At 33.2% G+C, this 19306-nt stretch overlaps 1 protein-coding gene across 3 annotated transcripts in view; it reads left to right on the top strand.

Moving 5' to 3' along the window:
• TMF1 (TATA element modulatory factor 1) overlaps nucleotides 1-18197 on the top strand; it is a 32071-nt gene extending 13874 nt beyond the window's left edge. For 2 of the 3 annotated variants that reach the window (XM_087431316.1, XM_087431315.1), the window contains exons 6-17: nucleotides 2057-2199; nucleotides 2435-2601; nucleotides 2902-3058; nucleotides 6252-6344; nucleotides 7027-7183; nucleotides 10201-10393; nucleotides 11250-11319; nucleotides 11554-11646; nucleotides 12544-12645; nucleotides 13185-13337; nucleotides 14548-14673; nucleotides 15419-18197. In XM_087431316.1, coding sequence (XP_087287442.1) covers nucleotides 2057-2199; nucleotides 2435-2601; nucleotides 2902-3058; nucleotides 6252-6344; nucleotides 7027-7183; nucleotides 10201-10393; nucleotides 11250-11319; nucleotides 11554-11646; nucleotides 12544-12645; nucleotides 13185-13337; nucleotides 14548-14673; nucleotides 15419-15562 — 1598 coding nt within the window. In that variant the 3' untranslated portion in view covers nucleotides 15563-18197. The remainder of the gene's footprint in view (nucleotides 1-2056; nucleotides 2200-2434; nucleotides 2602-2901; nucleotides 3059-6251; nucleotides 6345-7026; nucleotides 7184-10200; nucleotides 10394-11249; nucleotides 11320-11553; nucleotides 11647-12543; nucleotides 12646-13184; nucleotides 13338-14547; nucleotides 14674-15418) is intronic. The other variant, XM_004419906.3, reaches the window with a different exon arrangement.
• The last annotated feature ends 1109 nt before the right edge of the window (nucleotides 18198-19306 follow it).

Raw genomic sequence — 19306 nt, 5'->3', positions numbered from 1 at the left:
GATAATAAGTAATGTTGAGCACCTTTTCATATACCTTTGGCCCATTTGTATGTCTTCTTTTGAGAAATGTCTCTTCACGTCTTTTGCCCATTTTTATTTTTCAATTTTTTAAAAATTTTTTATTTTGTTTTTTGCTGAGGAAGGTTCACCCTGAGCTAAAATCTGTGGCAGTCTTCCTCTGTTTTGTATGTGGGTCGCTGCCACAGCGTGGTTGACAGTGGTGTAGGTCCGTTCCTGGGATCTGAACCCATGAACCTGGGCCGCTGAAGTGGAGCTTGCCGAACTCAACCACTATGCCACGGGGCAGCCCCGTTTGCCTTTAATCAGCTTATTTGGTTTTATGCTGTTGAGTTGTATGAGTTCTTTATTTATTTTGGATATTAATCCCTTATCAGTTGTGTAGCTTGCAGATATTTTCTTAGATTCCATAGATTGTGTCTTCACTCTGTTGATTGTTTCCTTTGCTGTGCAGTAGTTTTTTAGTTTGATGCAATACCACTTGTCTATTTTTGCTTTACTGTGCTTTTGGGATCATATCCAAAAAATCATCACCAAGATCAGTGTCAACAAGCTTTTTCCCCTGTGTTTTCTTCTAGTAGTTTTACAGTTTCAGGTCTTACATTTAAGTGTTTATCTATTTTGAGTTGATTTTTGTGTTTGGTGTGTGATAGGCTCCAATTTCATTCTTCTGCATATGGATATCTAGTTTTTCCAACATCATGGATTGACGAGACTGTCGTTTCCCCATTGTGTGTTCTTGGCATCCTTGTTTAAGATCAGTTGACTGTAAATATGTGTATTTATTTCTAGGCTCTGTTGATTTTGTTCCATTGGTCCATATGTCTCTGTTTATGCCAGTACCCTAATGTTTTGATTACTGTAGCTTTGTAATATGTTTTGAAATTAGGAAATCTTATACCTCCAGCTTTGTTCTTCTTACTCAAGATTGCTTTGGTTGTTTGAGGTCTTTTGTGATTTGATATGAATTTTAGGATTGATTTTTCTATTTTTGTGAAAAATGCTATTTGGAATTTTGACAAAGATTGCACTGAATCTGTAGTCTACTCTTAAATTCTTAAGTGTGCATCTCACAAAGGCAAGTACATTTTCCTTCACAAGCACAACATCACGATCAAACTTAAGAAAATCAGCATTCATTCAGAAATGTAATCCAGGGCCGGCCCCGTGGCTTGGCGGTTAGGTGCGCGCGCTCCGCTGCTGGCGGCCCGGGTTCGGATCCCGGGATCGCGGGACGCGCCGCTTCTCCGGCCTGTGGCCGCGTCCCACGTGCAGCAACTGGAAGGATGTGCAGCTGTGGCAGACAACTATCTACTGGGGTGTTGGGGGAAAAATAAATAAATAAAATCTTTAAAAAAAAAAAAAAAAAGAAATGTAATCCAGCATATATTTTATCATTTGTCCCAATTGTCTCTAAAAATGACCTTTGTACCTGGTCATTTATCCTGCCCCAAGATCCAATCAAAGTTTGTACATTGCATTTGGCCCTAATGTTCTTCTAGTCTTCCAATCTAGGGTAGTTCTCTCTTCTTGATATTGAAGACTTTGTAGAGTCCAGGTCAGTTGTTCTACAGAATGCCCCATGTTCAGGAATTTCTCACTTTCTTTAGATGAAATTCAGACCAAATTTTTAGTAAGAATTATCAAAGGTGATTTTGTGCACCTACCACTCCATCATGTCAGTAGACACACAATGTGAGGCTGTACCACAATTAGTGATGCCAAAACTAAATGTTTGGTTAAGGTGACGACTGCCAGATTTCTTCGTTGTAAAAGCACATTTTTCTCTTTGTAATTTATAAGTAATATGTGGGAGTGATTTTTTAAAACTGTAAATATCTTGTTCCCCATCACCCTTCTACCTAGTAATTTTAGCATTCATTGATGATTCTTGTCCAAATCATTTGTAACATTGGGAGTTATAGTATTGTGATTTTAAAAATATTCTATCATTTTGTGTCACTGGTTAGATAAAATATTCTATTCAGATCTTAGGAAATCATCATTATTTGAATTTGTACTTCTTTGCCATTGCCAGGAGAAAAACTTTCAAAACAGCAGCTGCATAATTCTAACATCATTAAGAAATTAAGGGCTAAAGACAAGGAAAATGAAAATATTATTGCAAAACTGAGCAAAAAAGTTAAAGAGCTAGAAGAAGAGTTGCAACATTTAAAACAGGTGAATATTAACAATTCTCTACATATATATTATTGTTACTTTATGAACAGTTGGCTATGGTTTATAAAGCATTTGGAATAATTTTATGGGGTATATCATGTGGAAAGAATTTTTCAAACAATTTAATGGGCGACTGTTAAGATTTTTCTTCATTATTAGAACTCTTGAGATTCCTGGAATACAGTTATTTACCATGTTGTTATTTATTGAAAAATACTTTTGACTGTTTTTATAGGTGCTTGATGGCAAAGAAGAGGTTGAGAAACAACACAGAGAAAATATTAAAAAACTAAATTCTGTGGTAGAACACCAAGAGAAGGATCTTGGCCGACTTCAGGTAGACATGGATGAACTTGAAGAAAAGAACCGAAGTATTCAGGCTGCTCTTGATAGTGCATACAAGTAAGAAAATGAACAAAAATGCAACCCATTTAAAATCAAATATCAGAGCAGGATATTGAGGAAATACTTTTCCTATTATCTGATCACTAACAACATTTATAAACTTAGCTATATATGAACTTGTAACTGGTCAAAGCAAGTTCAACAGAGAGAGTCCTTATTTTAGTCAGTGTTTATTATGTGGTGAACTCTCCCTCATTCTGTAGATCTCATGGAAATCTATGTGGAAACTTCATTAACTTGGGCATGTAATCAAATGTAGATTATTTTAAATAAACATTATCAATCTAATTTTTTAAGAGAACTGACTGATCTCCACAAAGCCAATGCTGCAAAGGATAGTGAGGCACAGGAAGCTGCTCTAAGTCGTGAAATGAAAGCTAAAGAAGAACTTTCTGCAGCGCTAGAGAAGGCCCAAGAAGAAGCCCGTCAGCAGCAAGAAACATTAGCAATTCAAGTAAGCAGTGAATGATGAATTAAATTAGTCTTTTAAATCTTTGTTTGTACTTCTGCAAATTAAAGAATCCATTAGCTAGTTTGAATCAAACCTTATGTAGTGGTACATGTGTTTTATTTCATTTATAATCCTCTTGGGTATTTTTCTCAGAGTACTGGATGTGCCAATTATTATCAATTGTGTGTGGGTTTTGTTTTGTTTTGTTCTGTTTTTTACTGAAGAAGATTCACCCTGAGCTAACATCCATGCCAGTCTTCATCTGTTTTTCAGTATGTGGGCTCCCAGCACAGCATGGCCCCTAACAGAGCAGTGTGGTTCTGCGCCCAGGAACCAAACCCAGGCTGCGGAAGCAGGGTGTGCTGAACTTAACCACCAGGCTGCCGGGGCTGGCCCCAATTGTGTGTTTTTTTAATCTGTTGTTAAACTGATGCTTATATTATAGCAATATTGCTTAATTTTTTGTGATTTTCAGACTTATTTGAGAATATTATGAAAGCTAAGGACCCTCTTACCAGAGAAATGCACATATGCAGATAAATACTAAACATTGCATATAATTGCAGGAGAATCCATGTAACTCCTGAGTTCATTCATAACATCTGTGGGAGTCCATGGACCTCAGTTGATGGAGGAAAACCAAAATTTGTCAGGATTTGTCTTACAAAATCGTCAGTTGATATTTGGGTTATTTTTACTTTTTGGTTACTATGAATAATGCTGCTATAAACATTGATTTACAAGTTTTTGTGTGAACATATATTTTAAATTCTCTTAAGATATATACCTTCGGGTTATATAGTAATCCTATATTTAACTTTCTGAGGAACTGCCAAACTTCTCTGCAGCAGCTGCACTGTTTTTTTTTGTGCATGTGTGTGTGTGTATGAGGAAGATCAGCTCTGAGCTAACATCCGTGCCAACCCTCCTCTTTTTGCTGAGGAAGACTGGCCCTGGGCTAACATCCGTGCCCATCTCCCTCTACTTTATATGGGACGCTGCCACAGCATGGCTTGACAAGTGGTGCATCCGTGCACGCCCAGGATCCGAACCCGGGCTGCCAGCAGTGGAGCGTGTGCACTTAACCACTATGCCACGGGGCTGGCCCAGCTGCACCGTTTTACATTCCCAACAGCAATATATGAGGGTTTAATTTTCTCCACATTCTTGCCAATATTTATTATTGTATATTTTTTTTCATTGTAGCCCTCTTAGTGGTTGTGAAGTGGTATCTGATTGTGGTGTTGATTTATGTTTCCTTAATGACTAATGATGTTGAGCATCTTTTTATGTGCTTATTATATGGCCATTTATGTATCTTTTTTGGAGAAATTTATTCAAATATTCAAATCCTTTGCTCATTTTGTAATTGATTTGTCTTTTTGTTGTTGAGTTATAAGAATACTTTATATATTCTGCATAGTAGGCCTTTATCAGATGTAGGATTTGCAGATATTTTCTCCCATTGTATAGGTTGTCTTTCGCTTTCTTGATAGTCTCCTTTGATGCACAAAAGTTTTTTTAGTTTTGACAAAGTCCAGTTTATCTATTTTTCTTCTGTTCCTTGTGCTTTGGGCATCATATTTAAGAAACCGTTGCCTAATCCAAGCTCACACAGGTTCTCGTGTGTTTCCTTCTAAGAGTTTTATAGTCTTAGCTCTCACATTTAGGTCTTGTGTGTGTGGATGTCCAGGTGTTGCAGCCCATTTTTTGAGAAGACTATTCTTTCCTCATTGACCCCAGTGTACTTTTGATTTAATTTTATATGAATATGTAAAACATTTACATGATTCCAAGTGAGAGCTGTATAACAAAATATATTGAAACAACATTTGCTTCCAACTTAGCCCCTCCCCCTTCGCTTTCTTTGCCGATAGGTATCCATTTTATTAGTGTTTGGTTTATTTTTTCAGTGTTTCTGTTTGTAAATGCAAGAGCATATAAATATCTATACGTTTACTTATATACCTCCACACACGTACATATACACACATATACTTATACACATATTTATTTGCATCTTCCTCATCCTTTTTACATAAAATATAATTTACTATTTATACCATTTTACAGCTTGCTTTATCTATTTAATAAAATATCCTGATGATCACTCCATAGTAGAACATAGAGCTTTTCAAAAAATTTCCTTTTTACACTTTTATGATACTTCATTGTATGAATATACCATTGTTTATCCAGTCAGTTCTTATTGATGGATATTGGGGTTGTTTCTAATATTATGCTGTTATAAATCATGCCATGGTCCATATCCCCCTTGTGTTTCTGCCACTCTGTCACTGGGATAGATAAAATCTTAATATTTTAAATTAGAAATACTAGAAAAATAATAAAGAAAAATTGGAAGGATGGGAGGTAGAGAGTGTATGGGACTACCATTCATAAAATCGTCATCTTTTACAAGTACTGTCAATTTTGTGTATTAATTCTTGTCCTTATCTCCATGTACATAATTTTTATAATTGATATCATATATATTATTTTACAGTTTTTCATTTAAGATTAAATCATAAAATTTTACGTTTTTTATATTCATAATTTTTAATAAGTATATTCATGTTGTATTGACATTTGCAAAAATAGATTACTACCGATGGATATTTAGAATGTTTCCTGTTTTGTTTGGTTTGCTAGTCTAGCTAACAGTGTAGGGAACATCTTTGTATGTTTATAGATCTGCTTCCATAGAGTAAATTCTCAGGTGAATCACTAGGATGACCAGGTGAAAGGGTGTGAAAAGTTTGATGGTTCTTTAAACATGTTGCCATAATGTTTTCCAAAAAGGCTATAGCAATTTACAGTGTGTGCAGCTGTGTCTGAGTATAGCATCTAGTTTTTATAGCTCATACAGCTCCTGTCACACTCTGCCTTACACTGCAAACGTTTGTGGATGCATTGTCTCTCTCCTTCTAGATGTATGGCAGTGGCTGTGCCTTGTACATATTTTTATGCTTTTTTTTTGCCTAACAGTGCTTTCCTAAATAGGTATTGAATATACATAGTTTTGGAATTGCTTGATGAATGGGATGTGTGATAATCACATGTAAAATCTCTTTGCATAGTATTGAATATTAGAGGTGAACAATAAGTCAACACAACACAAAATATGTAGTTAGCAAGAAGTTATAGATAATGTTTTAATATTGTTTGTGACAGTGTATTTGTTCTCCTCATACAGGTGGGGGACCTTAGGCTGGCACTGCAACGTGCAGAACAAGCAGCTGCCAGAAAAGAGGATTATTTACGTCATGAGATCAGTGAACTCCAACAGGTACTGTCACAGTTTTCCTAAACACGAATCCAAGATATGTTTCCCTTGAAATAAAAAATGACTCAGTGGGGTTATGTTCATGGAATTGAGAGGATTACTACCATATTTATCATTTGCTGTATTATTGTGGTTTGTGTGAATAAAATCAGACTGGGCACCTTAAAAATATACAAAAAGATCCCTAATGTTGTTTTATAGAAAATAATTTTATCATGATTATTGTGTATTCAATATTATTTTTTCATTTGTAATAGCTTGTTTATTAGTATCAGTCTTTGACTACTGTGGGGTAGATAATCAATGCCCAGTTTTTATGCCACTACTCTATTAATTTTCAGTCAATGAACATGCACAGGAAAAGGGAGAGAAAATGCAACTCAGATTGATCTTTCTGTTTTAATAAATGCGTAGAAGTATTTGGATAAGAAGGCAACTTCTTTATCTTAGACAAGATATCTTCATTATCTTCCTTATCTTTGTCTTAGAAATGCTTTATAAAGAAGCACTTATTTAGATACTGTGTTATGCATCTTAACTCTAACTTAAGGATTGAATAATTAGAAAATAATTTAATATAAAAGTATCTTGAAGAAATAATTTTTTACAGAACTCTCTCATGAAGTTTGTTTGCTAGTGTTTTTATTGCTGTCGGTACTAATGACTTAAGAATTTTGTGCTTCAGAGACTCCAGGAAGCAGAGAATAGAAACCAAGAACTGAGTCAAAGTGTTTCATCAACAACAAGACCATTGCTTCGACAGATAGAAAATTTGCAAGCAACTCTAGGATCCCAGACATCGTCGTGGGAGAAGTTGGAGAAGAGTCTTTCTGATAGGCTTGGTAACTGCTTTAGTTCTTATGCTCAAGGCAGAAGCCCTTCCATCTTGTTTGTAGAATTAGGATAATAGTATGAAATTGAAATTCACTTGATGTGATATTTATATTTTGTGTCTAACTTTTAGATTTTTACCTCTTCTCCTCTTTTACATTTGTTTTCTAATATCTTAATATTGACTCTTTCAAAGTGTTTGTTTTCCCTCCCAGAGTGTGTCAGATAGTGTCTAAGATACTTCTGTGTCATCCTGTCATTCATTTTTTCAGACTGCTGCACTCAGTTTTTTCTTTGTCAGTTGCCAAATCTGACCCCTTTCTAGCTTGTCTGCAATAGTGTAGGAGGTGGAGATCAGATATGACTCTAGTCAGTGGCAGAATTCCAAGAGCAGAGATAAGTCTAAGAAGGATCAAGGTCAAATTCTGGTAGACAAAGGTTATGGAGTCTTAAGATTCCATATTCTGTTTCTTTACAGAAACACTCCAGGTTGCCCTTCTCTGCTGTTAATAAAAGGAAAATTATTCTTCCAAGATGTTTATTCAAGCACAGACGGGTAGTGTATGTATATCATAGATATCCCAGAAGCTGGCAAATTCATGAAAAATTCATGTGTCCATTCTATGCCTAAAACTAAATGTAATTTGAGAGACTTCATGGTGTAGTGATAAAAGCAGACCTGAATGGGTGTCAAGAGACATGGACTCAGGGGTTTTATGTTTTATTTTCTTTTGTTTTTAATCATCCAGCCAAACAGTCTGAAATATGTCATTTACCTTTTCTGGGCTACTCCCTGTGCATCAAAAGGGGTGAACTAGATTAGTGCCTTTCAAACAGTATTCAGTAGATCCCTCAGATGTCTTAGGGCTAGCTGTCATGGTGAGAAGGAAGCTCGATAAAGCAAGTGCTGGGCTTCCTCCAGACTGCTTTAATGAAACTAGTGCCTTCTCTGTCTTTTTTTATGGAGTCCCCCTTAAGATTTTGTCAGGGAAAAAGAATCATCTGCTTAAAAAAAAAAAAAAAATCACTAAACTAGGTGAACTTTTATATATTGTTTAATTTGTAGGTATAAATTTTAGGTCTGTCATTTATCTGTGACAACTTTTTGAGATCAATTTGTTATGAAATATGAGACATCTGAAAATGACACCTCTGAAACAAATATTTATTTAGCAATAAATGAAAGATAGAAGCCATTATTTTTGTGGTTTTTAAACTGGAATCCACATACCCTCGAGGATATGTGGTGTTATGCTGGAATACAGGCAAAGCTACAGAACAGATGTGCCACATGATGGTGTGTCTACTTTGGGGGGGGGGAATATGAGAATTCTTGCCTTGGTTAAATTTCAGAATCTTATCCACTAATCTTTTTTTTACTTGTAATTTTTTATTGAGATAATTTAGATTCAGTGCAGTTATTAGAAGTCATACAGAGAGGTCCCTTGCATGCTTTGCCCAATATCCCAAATGTTAACGTTTTGCAAAATCGTAGTATAACATCACAACCAGGGTATTGACATTGATACAATCTACTGATTTTATTCAGATTTCTGCAGTTTTGCTGGTACTCATTTGTGTGTGTGTATTAAGTTCTATATAATTTTATCACCTGTGTAGGTTCATATATCCATCACTATAGTCAAGATATTGAGCACTACCAAGATTCCTCACGTTGCCCTTTTATAACTACACTTACTAGCCTCCTGCCCTCCCTCCCTACCCCAAATCTCTGGCAACCGCTAAACTGCCCTCCATTTCTAAAATTTTGGCATTTCAAAATGTTATATGAATAGAATTGTATAATATGTGACATTTTGGGATTGGCCTTTTTAGTTCAGCATAATTCCCTGGAGATTCATTCAAGTTATTGTGTGTATCAGTGATTTAGTCTTTTTACTGCTGAGTGTTTTCCCATGGTATATGTATGTACCACAGTTTGTTTAACCACCTACCTGACGAAGGGTGTCTGGGCTGATTCTAGGTTTTGACTCTTCAGATAAAGCTGCTGTGAACATTCATGTACAGGTTTTAGTGTGAACTTAAGTTTTCATCCCTCTGAATAATTGCCCAAGTGTGTAATTGCTGGGTTGTAAGGGTGGTTGCATATTTAGTTTTTTAAGAAGATGTCAAACTGTTTTCCAAAGTGGCTGTATGTGTGAGAGTAATGCAATTTCTTCACATCCTTACCAGCATTTTGTGTTGTCCCTATTTTTTCTTTTAGTCCTTCAGACAGGTGTGTAGTAGTATCTCTTTATGATTTTAATTTGCATTTCCCTAATGCTTAATGGTATTGAACACATTTCATGTGCTTGTTTTTCATTCATACATCCTTCTCAGTGAAATGTCTATTCATATCTTTTGCCCATTTTCTAATTGGATTGTTTGTATTTTCACTCTTGAGTTTTGAGACTTCTTTATATACTCTAGATACTAGTCTTAGATATGTGGTCTGCATTTATTTTCTTTGAGTCTATAGCTTGTCTTTTCATCCTCTTCATATAGGGCAAATGTTTAAAATTTTGAAGTTCAGTTTATCAGTTTTTCTTTTTATGGGTCATGGTTTTGGTGTCAAACCTAAATACTTTTTACCTATTCCTAGATCCTAAAGATTTCTCCTATGCTTTTTACCAAAAAGTTTTATAGTTTTATTTTACACTTAAGTTTATGACCCATATTGAGTTAATTTTTGTATATGATGTGAAGTTTACTTTGAGGTTCATTTTTGTTTTGTTTTGTTTTTTCCTATGGATGTTTAATTGCTCAAGCACCATTTGTTGATCCATTGCTTTCTTAATACATGACTCCACTTTCAAATTAAAATATTTTGGGGAACAAAATGAGAAAGCAGGTATAGATTGAGATTGGTTCTTTTGTCTCTTTAGGCAGTCCCACCTTAGGCAATAAGTAGTTATCAGTTTTAAGTGTGGCTACTTGCATCATTAAAAGTTCAAAGTAAGAATCTACCTAGTATCTTGGTCTCTTGGGTATGTGTATATGTGACTTTTATTGTTTATCCTACAATCAGGTGAATCCCAGACCTTGTTGGCAGCAGCAGTAGAAAGAGAACGTGCGGCTACAGAAGAACTCCTTGCCAACAAAATTCAGATGTCTTCCATGGAGTCACAGAATTCTCTCTTAAGACAGGAAAACAGTAGATGTCAGGCCCAGCTAGAATCAGAGAAAAATAGGCTAAGAAAACTGGAAGATGAAAATAATAGGTGAGCATATTTCTTGAGTGTTAGTCTTGGTAGTTTCATGACATTTTAAAACACTTAAAAAATATGTTGTTGGCTTTTAGCTTCATAGCACCGAGAACTAAAAATAAATACTTGTAGTGTTTTAAGTCAGTCATTTGTAATAGGATATGATAGCAAGATAGTACTGGGATTCATTGCAGGCTGTTGAAATTGTGTGGCGTGTTTTATATGTATTCGCATTTTCCAGTGAAAGGATTCACAGCTTTTATCAGGTTTTTTAAATGAGTCTGTAACCACAAAAGAGTTTGGAGACCTCACTCATTGGAGTTATTTTTATATTACAGGGGTTTTGGCAGTATTTCAGTATTGCTAAATAAATGTCTGGGTTGTTTGGAAACCACAATCTATAAAATCCATCTATGTGAAATTATATTAAGGCTGTGATTAGTGTGTTTTTACCCTCTGAGTTCTTCCTTGGAAATTTTACTTTAAAAAAAAGTCAAGTAAAAATGATGTATAAAGTAAAATAAAATATCTGAACTTTTGCAAACATTTTCATAGAACCCCTTAACAAACTTTTGTAGAATCTTGAGAGTATTATACAGTGGTGGTATTCAAAATTATTTTTAGAAAATCTGTTTTTAAATGAAATCCTAACCCAGAGCACCAATAAGTAAAATGTACAAAAGTGGAGCTTTTTCACTTGTAGTTCAGCTTCTGAGTAAAACCCAAGTCATTTGGAAAATACAGTTGGAAAATCACTAATGTCAAGCTGGTAATATTTAAATATGTAACTGGAGTTAATAAAGTAGTAAGTTTTGAATAGTCTGTACTCAGTCATCTTTTTTGTTTTGTTTGATTCCCTCTGGCTTAATAGGTACCAGATTGAATTAGAAAACCTAAAAGATGAATATGTAAGAACACTTGAAGAGACAAGGAAAGAAAAGGTATTTCTATTAGTGTTTGCTCACCTCTTAGGGCTTCCATTAGAGAATGGTTGGGGATGATAGCAAACTAATGAGAAAACAAGATGAAATGGGGGATGTTACTGCTTTTAGAACCTGGTCTTCAGTAGTAAAACAAATAGGAGTATAGACTTTACGCTCCTAACTTTGAGATTAATTTATTGTGATGCCATGAATTATTATCACAGAAATTATCTAATTGTATCTCTCCATTAGACACTGTTGAATAGTCAGTTAGAAATGGAGAAAATGAAAGTGGAACAAGAAAGGAAGAAAGCAATTTTCACTCAAGAAGCAATAAAAGAAAAGGTATTGAATTTTGTGTTTTGTTTTGTTTTTGGGGTAACTAGTACCTATTGTGATTAATCATTGATTGTTTTGTAATTTTAGCTATACTTTAGAAATACCAGTTCTTATGTCTAAAGTCAATACAGTCATGAATCTAGTAGTTTGATCAGTGTCCTGCTCAGGTGGATCCAAAGTAATTTGAGTTTATCCAAAGAGATTGTGATTTCTTGGATTCGAATTACAGAACCTCTTGCCCCTTTTTAAATGAATTTTGTGGTCTCTCACTGAAACTAATGCACCTCATTTGGCCCATAGGCACCTTAGGAGTAAAACTGGTTTGTTCACTGTCTTTCTGGTTAATGAAGGTAATTTTTCTAAAGTGAGTTTCCTTTATTTAAAGGATTGGAGTGTACTTGTTAGTTATTAAATATATTAAATATTTTAAAACTACCTAAATGTAATTGACATTACCTTTTGAATTTATTTGGAATTAAAATAAAATACACTGAAAATAAAATGGATAAGCCAGAAACTTTATGGTTTTGCAAAACTCATTGGTAATCTGATTCTAAAGAAATAGGTTTAATTGGTGATATGTTATATAATATGAAGCAGTTCGTTCGTGTAATTGTTTCAACAAAAACATTCTCATTTCATTAAAAATAAACCACATTATGTTGTTGTAATATAAATGGGTCCTGAGATGATTTGACCAACCCTATCTACACATGTAAATTATTAAATATTGTGCCTTTGATAAGACTTCAGAGAAATCATATCTGTAACATTTTTTGGGGAAATTAGAATGAGTCTTTGTTGTCATTAGTCCTAGAAAAGTTTCCTGCTTTTTCTATTTATCTCTTTTTAAATCTATTTTACTTTTTAATCTGAACTGAATTTTTTTTTTCACTCCCTAAGGATCGGAAGCCATTTTCTGTTTCTAGCACTCCCACGATGTCCCGCTCGAGTTCAATAAGTGGAGTTGATATGGCAGGGCTACAGACATCTTTCATGTCTCAGGTGATGTTTTATTTCTTACGTGTGTTTAGTTCTTAAACTGAATAATAATAATAAAGGGAATATGCAGATAGCAGTTTGGCTGTCACCATGACCTTGCCATTCTGTAGGCAATTCATCTGAATATTTGTGAAGGAGTGCTAATTGCAGTGAGGAAATATGGATGATTTTTTACCTTTAAGAAAGTCATAGAGGGGCCGGCCTGGTGGCATAGCGGTTAAGTGCGTGGGCTCCGCTGCTGGTGGCCCGGGTTCGGGGCCCTGGCGCGCACCGATGCACTGCTTGTCAGGCCATGCTGTGGTAGCGTCCCATATAAAGTGGAGGAAGATGGGCGCGGATGCTAGCCCAGGGCCAGTCTTCCTCAGGAAAAAGAGGAGGATTGGCATGGATGTTAGCTCAAGGCTGATCTTCCTCACAGGAAAAAAAAAAATGTCATAGACATTTTAAAGCAAGAATTGACAGGATTATTTTGTTTGAACCTTATAATGGAACACAATCTATAATAACTGAATAACTGTATGTGCTTTCTTTAATTAACTTAGGATGAGCCTCATGATCACTCATTTGGACCAATGTCTGTATCGGCAAATGGAAGCAATCTTTATGATGCTGTAAGGATGGGAGCAGGATCAAGCATTATCGAAAATCTACAGTCTCAGTTAAAGCTAAGGGAAGGAGAAATTACTCATTTACAGGTATTGGAAAAATTAAATATGCTATTTAAAAGTAAATGAAATTTTGAGGCCCAATAATTAGCACCCTTTATTTCCACCTAAATTCTGAGCACATTGAAAAATAAAATGTAATAGTGGCCTGTGAAGCCCAAAATGTATCACATATATTAATGATAAAGGCTAGTTGGAGAAATTAGCCAAGGAAGAGAGCCAAATGAGCCTGCTGACTGATTGCCAGAATTAGGCAGATGTACCAGCTCTGTCACGGGAAATGCTGGGCTGGAGTAGGCCTCCCCATGTCTTGTAACCTGCCTAAGTAAGACTTATAGGCATCTAGGAGCAGAGAACTCCTTGCAGGCAGGTTTTTCCAAACAGAAAAAGAGGGAAATTGCCGAGCTGTGCATACCTCTTCTTCCCAGATTTACCACTTAGAAAAGCTGCTCCAGCTACCCCTGTGAGGAATGAGTAAAGGTGATGAGAGAGGTTAGAACTGTCACATCCTGCACAGGAAAGGAAGCACCATGAGTGGGGAGAGAGCATCCTCTCATCTTAGCTTGCTTTTTAAAAACTTAAAACAGTAAGAAATGTTAAAACATTTTACCTATTTTCAGTGTTAAAGTTGATATACTCAGAAGTAAAACTTTCTTCTTCTGTTTCTTCTATTTCTTCTTTTTCTAAACCATTATATGATTTTTGTTAGTTGAAAATATTACTCTATTAAAGAAGACGTCCTTGAATTGGAAAAAAATAGATCAGAATAATCTTAATACCTGTTAGGTTTGCGTAGCCCAGTATGCTGTACTTGAGAGCCCATATTAACTTCTTCGGTAGTGACGATGGATTCTATCAATATGCCCTACACAGTTGGGGCTACATTAAAGTATGTTTTTATTTCTCTGGGTTTTTGTAGTAATTTAGAATAACTGAAATATATGCTATTTCCAAAATTAGAGAAAAATAGAGGGTTGCGTATTTCAAAGAGATGGTTGGATTTTCCTTAGTTCTCTCTCTCTCTCGTATAGTGAACCCTAAGAATGGTATACCTCTGAGAAAAACTGAAACTCTTTTTTTTTTTTGGCCACCATTTCCTTTACTTAAGAAGGAGGTAGCTCATGGTTATATGTTGACATATCTGTTTCTTCAAAAATAACACATTAAACATGTTTATATTAGTGGGAGTATTAAACAAAATATATTTTGACTTAAATTACTTTCTGGTTATGTTTCTCAGCTAGAAATCAGCAATCTAGAAAAAACTCGCTCAATAATGGCTGAAGAGCTAGTTAAATTAACAAATCAAAATGATGAACTTGAAGAGAAAGTGAAGGAGATACCCAAACTTCGAACTCAGCTACGAGTAAGTATTCTTCATTTAAGGATGAGTCTAAGGAATTTTAATCCAGTTACATTAAATCTCATATTTTTAGTTTACATAAAATGCACATATGTGTATGTTAATGATTTCTTTGAAAATTAAAAAGTATTAATATTAAAGAACTTTAAATCTTTTGTCTTGCTTGTCACCTTTCGCATTCAAAGTATTTTTCACAATCATGTTTAGTCCCAATATAGGAAAATAACTAGATTTTATTTGGCCAAGGCTCATTTGTAATCTGCACTTTGTATAACTTTAGTAGTATTTTGTTCATTTATGTTGTATGTATCATCACGATTAGCAAATTTGGTATTAGGAGTCACTGTTAAGCCATAAATGAAAATATATTTTCTTTTGACTTTTCCTGTGGGGTAAATGCCAGGTAATACTTAAACCACAATGAACCAAAGATACTGAAATTTCCTCTGATATGCTTAAATTAATGGGAGAAAAGATAGATTAAGCTATATATGGGGAGAATTGTAGATTTAGTGGGGAGATATGGTAAGATTGATAGCCATCTGGCTTGGTTTTGTTTTTTTTGTTTTTAATACTTCTACTTGCTGTTTATTCCAACAGACTGGAGTGTGAGTTTAACTTTTATAAGATACGAGTATATACTTATGTTTAGATTTTAATGTTTTACTGGTGACTCATTTATGATAATGTAAATAATTAAAGATGTTCTGTAGTTATTTTAAAAATTATAAACAAATATATTTTGTAGGATTTGGATCAAAGATACAACACTATTCTGCAGATGTATGGAGAAAAAGCAGAAGAGGCAGAAGAACTTCGATTAGATCTTGAAGATGTAAAAAATATGTATAAGACTCAAATAGATGAACTTTTAAGACAAAGGCTCAGTTAACTTCTGAAAATTACATTCCTATCAAACTGAATGTAAACATTTAATATCTAAAGGCAGACTTCCAATAAATTCTTTTATAGAATTAGAAAGTGGAATTTACTGTAGAGTTCAAAAATTGAAAAAATAATTGTTTTATAGTATAGTAATATTTGCAGTTAAATTATTTTGTGCAATATTTGAACTTTATTTTTGAAACTATTCTTTAAAAATTTATTTTTTAAAGTGTTCTTTTTTTTTTTTTTGCCTTGACTAGCACAGAGATTTATTACTTTATCTTCATATCAATATGGTTAGGGAAGGAGAATGATGTTCATATATGTATTGTAGATATATAACTAATTGTATCTATAATTTGTATGTGTTTGTATATATTGAAAACATTTAAAGAATGATGTTAACATATTGAAACTTTGAAATCTTTCACACAACTCTTTAATGTATCTAATTACTACTCATGAAAATGGACATTAAGTGATCAAGTAAAAAAATTATTAAACTTGCAGTTATTACATTTTGAACTAATTTTTTTTCTTTTAAAGTAGAAGTCACACTGACACTGTCTGAAGTTTAAAGGGTGAATAATTTAAACTTTAAAATTTTGTGGTCTGAATACTTATTTCCCCCAGATTCCATGATTAAGTCTGTACAAATTTTGGTACCTATCTTGAGAAAGCTATAGCTATTCAAAGTTATCTAGGCATAATTGATAGTGGAAAAAATTTACTTATAATGATTTTGTGTTGGTATCAGTAAGATTTAGGTGATTTTGAAAAGGTATTGTTTTACTACCTTATAAAACGAATCAAAAGTAATAAAATTATTAACATAATTTTCTCTTTAAAAATTGTTCACATTTTGTAAAGCTTTATTTTTGGCACATTAAAAATGAATGATATTACAGAATATTCGTAACAAAATAGAGAAATTATGGGAGTTAATTTAAATTTGGCATTTGCAATTCTGTGTAATTTATCATTTTATTTTTTTCTTGAACCTTTAAACACAAAAATAGGGTGGAATAGCTTTAAAAAATAGCTATGCTTTCTTCCAACTGTTTGTTCAAAATTAACTGGGCTGTGTTTTAGACTTGTGAAATATTTTGATACATTTTATTACTGAAAGTCATTTGGCTGCCTTTACTTGCAAATAAAAACTCTCATTTAATTTTTAGTTGAATTTTAAACACTATAACTTTGAAATATAGTTACAAGTAAGCCATGTTGATGAATTTGGAATGCTTTTCAGGGCAATTCAAGTGACCTCATTTTAGTTCTTTTTGTATTCCAGACAGTATTTCTGTCGTGGGATCTCTGATTTGTAGCATTAATAAATATTCTTTCAATGTGAGCCAAATTCATAAAATTAATTTTCTATATTTTAGTGGTAAGAAAACAGTGTAATAGCTTTTTGTCAGCTTGATTTTTTTTTTTTTTTTTTAATATTCAGGGGCTGACAGACAAGACTGATAGCAATAAGAAATGTACAGAATCAGAAAATAATAGGAAATTTAAATGTAGGAAGCTTGCTAAATTCTTTCAAGCGTTTGCAACTAGAAGTTTAGGAATTATGAAATTGTTCTTTCCAAATATCCATTAGTGAGAAAAAAAAGTTGTAGAGAAAAGATTGAAATAAAACTTGTATACCTTTCAATTTCATAATATTAAACATTCTCTTTTCTTAATTCTTATTAACATTAATAAAATGAATTCAACTTAAAATTTTAAAGTGTTTTCAATTTATTTAATTTAAAAATGACAAGCAGCTATTTAAAGTCTCAGGCTGTATATTACCATATGTTATTCACCGACAAATTAAAAATCGTATTCATACTGATCTTATTTTGATTATTATACATTTAGATCTCTCAATACATTTATAAATTGAGAAGCTGTGCTGAATCAGTTTCTTGAAAAACTCTAAGTGGCAGAGTATTGATTACTATATTTTGCTGTTTGTCATTAAAACTTCTCTATCCATATTCTAGTAAAATAGTGTTTCTCTTTTAATGGATAAGAAATAGTTTGCAATTAGATGTTTCCATTCTTGAAAGAAAACAGGAAAATACTACAAATCCTAACAATTTCAAGAATATAAAAAAAGGGTAGAAGAGGTGTGAACATTGTTGTTTTATAGATCAGCAATTAAGCACAGACTATAGGTGTCCTTCCACCTCTTGTGAAGCTAAATTGAGACGACCATTTCTTTCTTTTCCTTTGCCTCCTTTTTGAGACCTTCCAGTTTTACAGTGCTTAGCATATGGGAATGTATCAAATATATCTATATTGTGATTTAAGATATTCTAAATATGAATAATTTCTGACCTACTGAAACGAGTTTTTGTAGTTAAGTGAAAAGAATGTTCAGGAAAATTTTTTTCTCATGATCTCTCAATTGGCATTTGATTTATTAATTGAAATTTTCATTAGAATGCTTATTAAAAGTATATGATTTATAGTATTTAGAAAATAGCCACGAGAAAGAAAATAACTAGATATTTTATCTTGTTTCACTATTTAGTATGTATGCGTTTATGTTCTAACGTATCATAATTTTGCATCTTCATTTTCTAAAAAATTAATTTCCCCTCTCCTATTCAGTTTTAAACTATAACAACTAATTTCATATTTTGTAAAGGGCTAAAACGTATGATTTAAACTACAGATTGATACTATAATATTTTAATTCTAAATGAAAGATATTGTAAATAATAAGCATGAACCTGATTTGAATAAAGATTTTAAAATAGTAATAATGTATTTCATTTTTAACATAATTTGGAGTGGTTAATACCAATGAATGAAGATAGTATTGTTTTATGATGATACTGTAACTTGTATATCTTTGGAATTCATATTTTAAGAAAATGAGGATAAGCCCAAATTTTCTGTGAGTTATATTGAGTATTAGTGTTAAGCATAGTTTTTCTAATGAAGATACATTTTTGGAAAACATAATTCTAAGAATTTACTTATTGTAACTAGCAATTACTATAAGGATGATTTGTGGTTTTTTTTAAATCTTAAACAGTATCAAGATATTCTTCTAAAGTCTTATAACATTTCTATATTCAAATAATAACAGATAAAATAAGTTACCCTCTATTTCTGAGTTCATATTGCTTGTACTATTGAACTCTGCAACTTTGATCCTTTAAAGTACTTTTAAGCTATTGCCTTACACATATCCATTTTACCTTTTAGCAAGTCAATATCCTTTAACAAGATAGAATGAAAATTAAATATATCTTTCTTCTTAATACTTAAATACTTTTTCACAAAACAAACAAAACCCAAGTGCTTTAGTAATCCATGATTGTGATGCAGAGAATTTACTCTTAGTGCTGTGTAGAATTTATTCTTCATACTGCCCCATTCCCAAGTAAGCTAAATTTAATTTTAGAATCCTCAAATAATACTAAGCAAGGGGTAATGGGAGGTTTTTCTGTTTCCTTAATATTAAACTGTCATCTTGCTTTTACAGGTAGTGATGGGCAGAGCATTGTAGATAGAGGTGTTCCTTTTAGTTTTATACAATGCCATGCTCATTAGTGTCTTTTGAAATTAGAATCTTAATTTTTAAAAGTAGATGTTCAAAAATCTGTGGTGATATTGATAATAGGAAACACACTACTTACTTTGTAACTGTAAGGAATTTATTTATGTAAGAACATAATCTCTTATCTACTGTTCTGAAATCCAGAAAGCTCTAAAAACCAGGTGGTTTTTAGATGAGTTTGCTGTCATA

Source organism: Ceratotherium simum, chromosome 5 (assembly GCF_057802395.1).
Source record: "Ceratotherium simum simum isolate JZ-2026a chromosome 5, ASM5780239v1, whole genome shotgun sequence".
NCBI classification, from domain to species: domain Eukaryota; kingdom Metazoa; phylum Chordata; class Mammalia; order Perissodactyla; family Rhinocerotidae; genus Ceratotherium; species Ceratotherium simum.
This window is presented reverse-complemented; position numbering and strand designations above follow the sequence as displayed.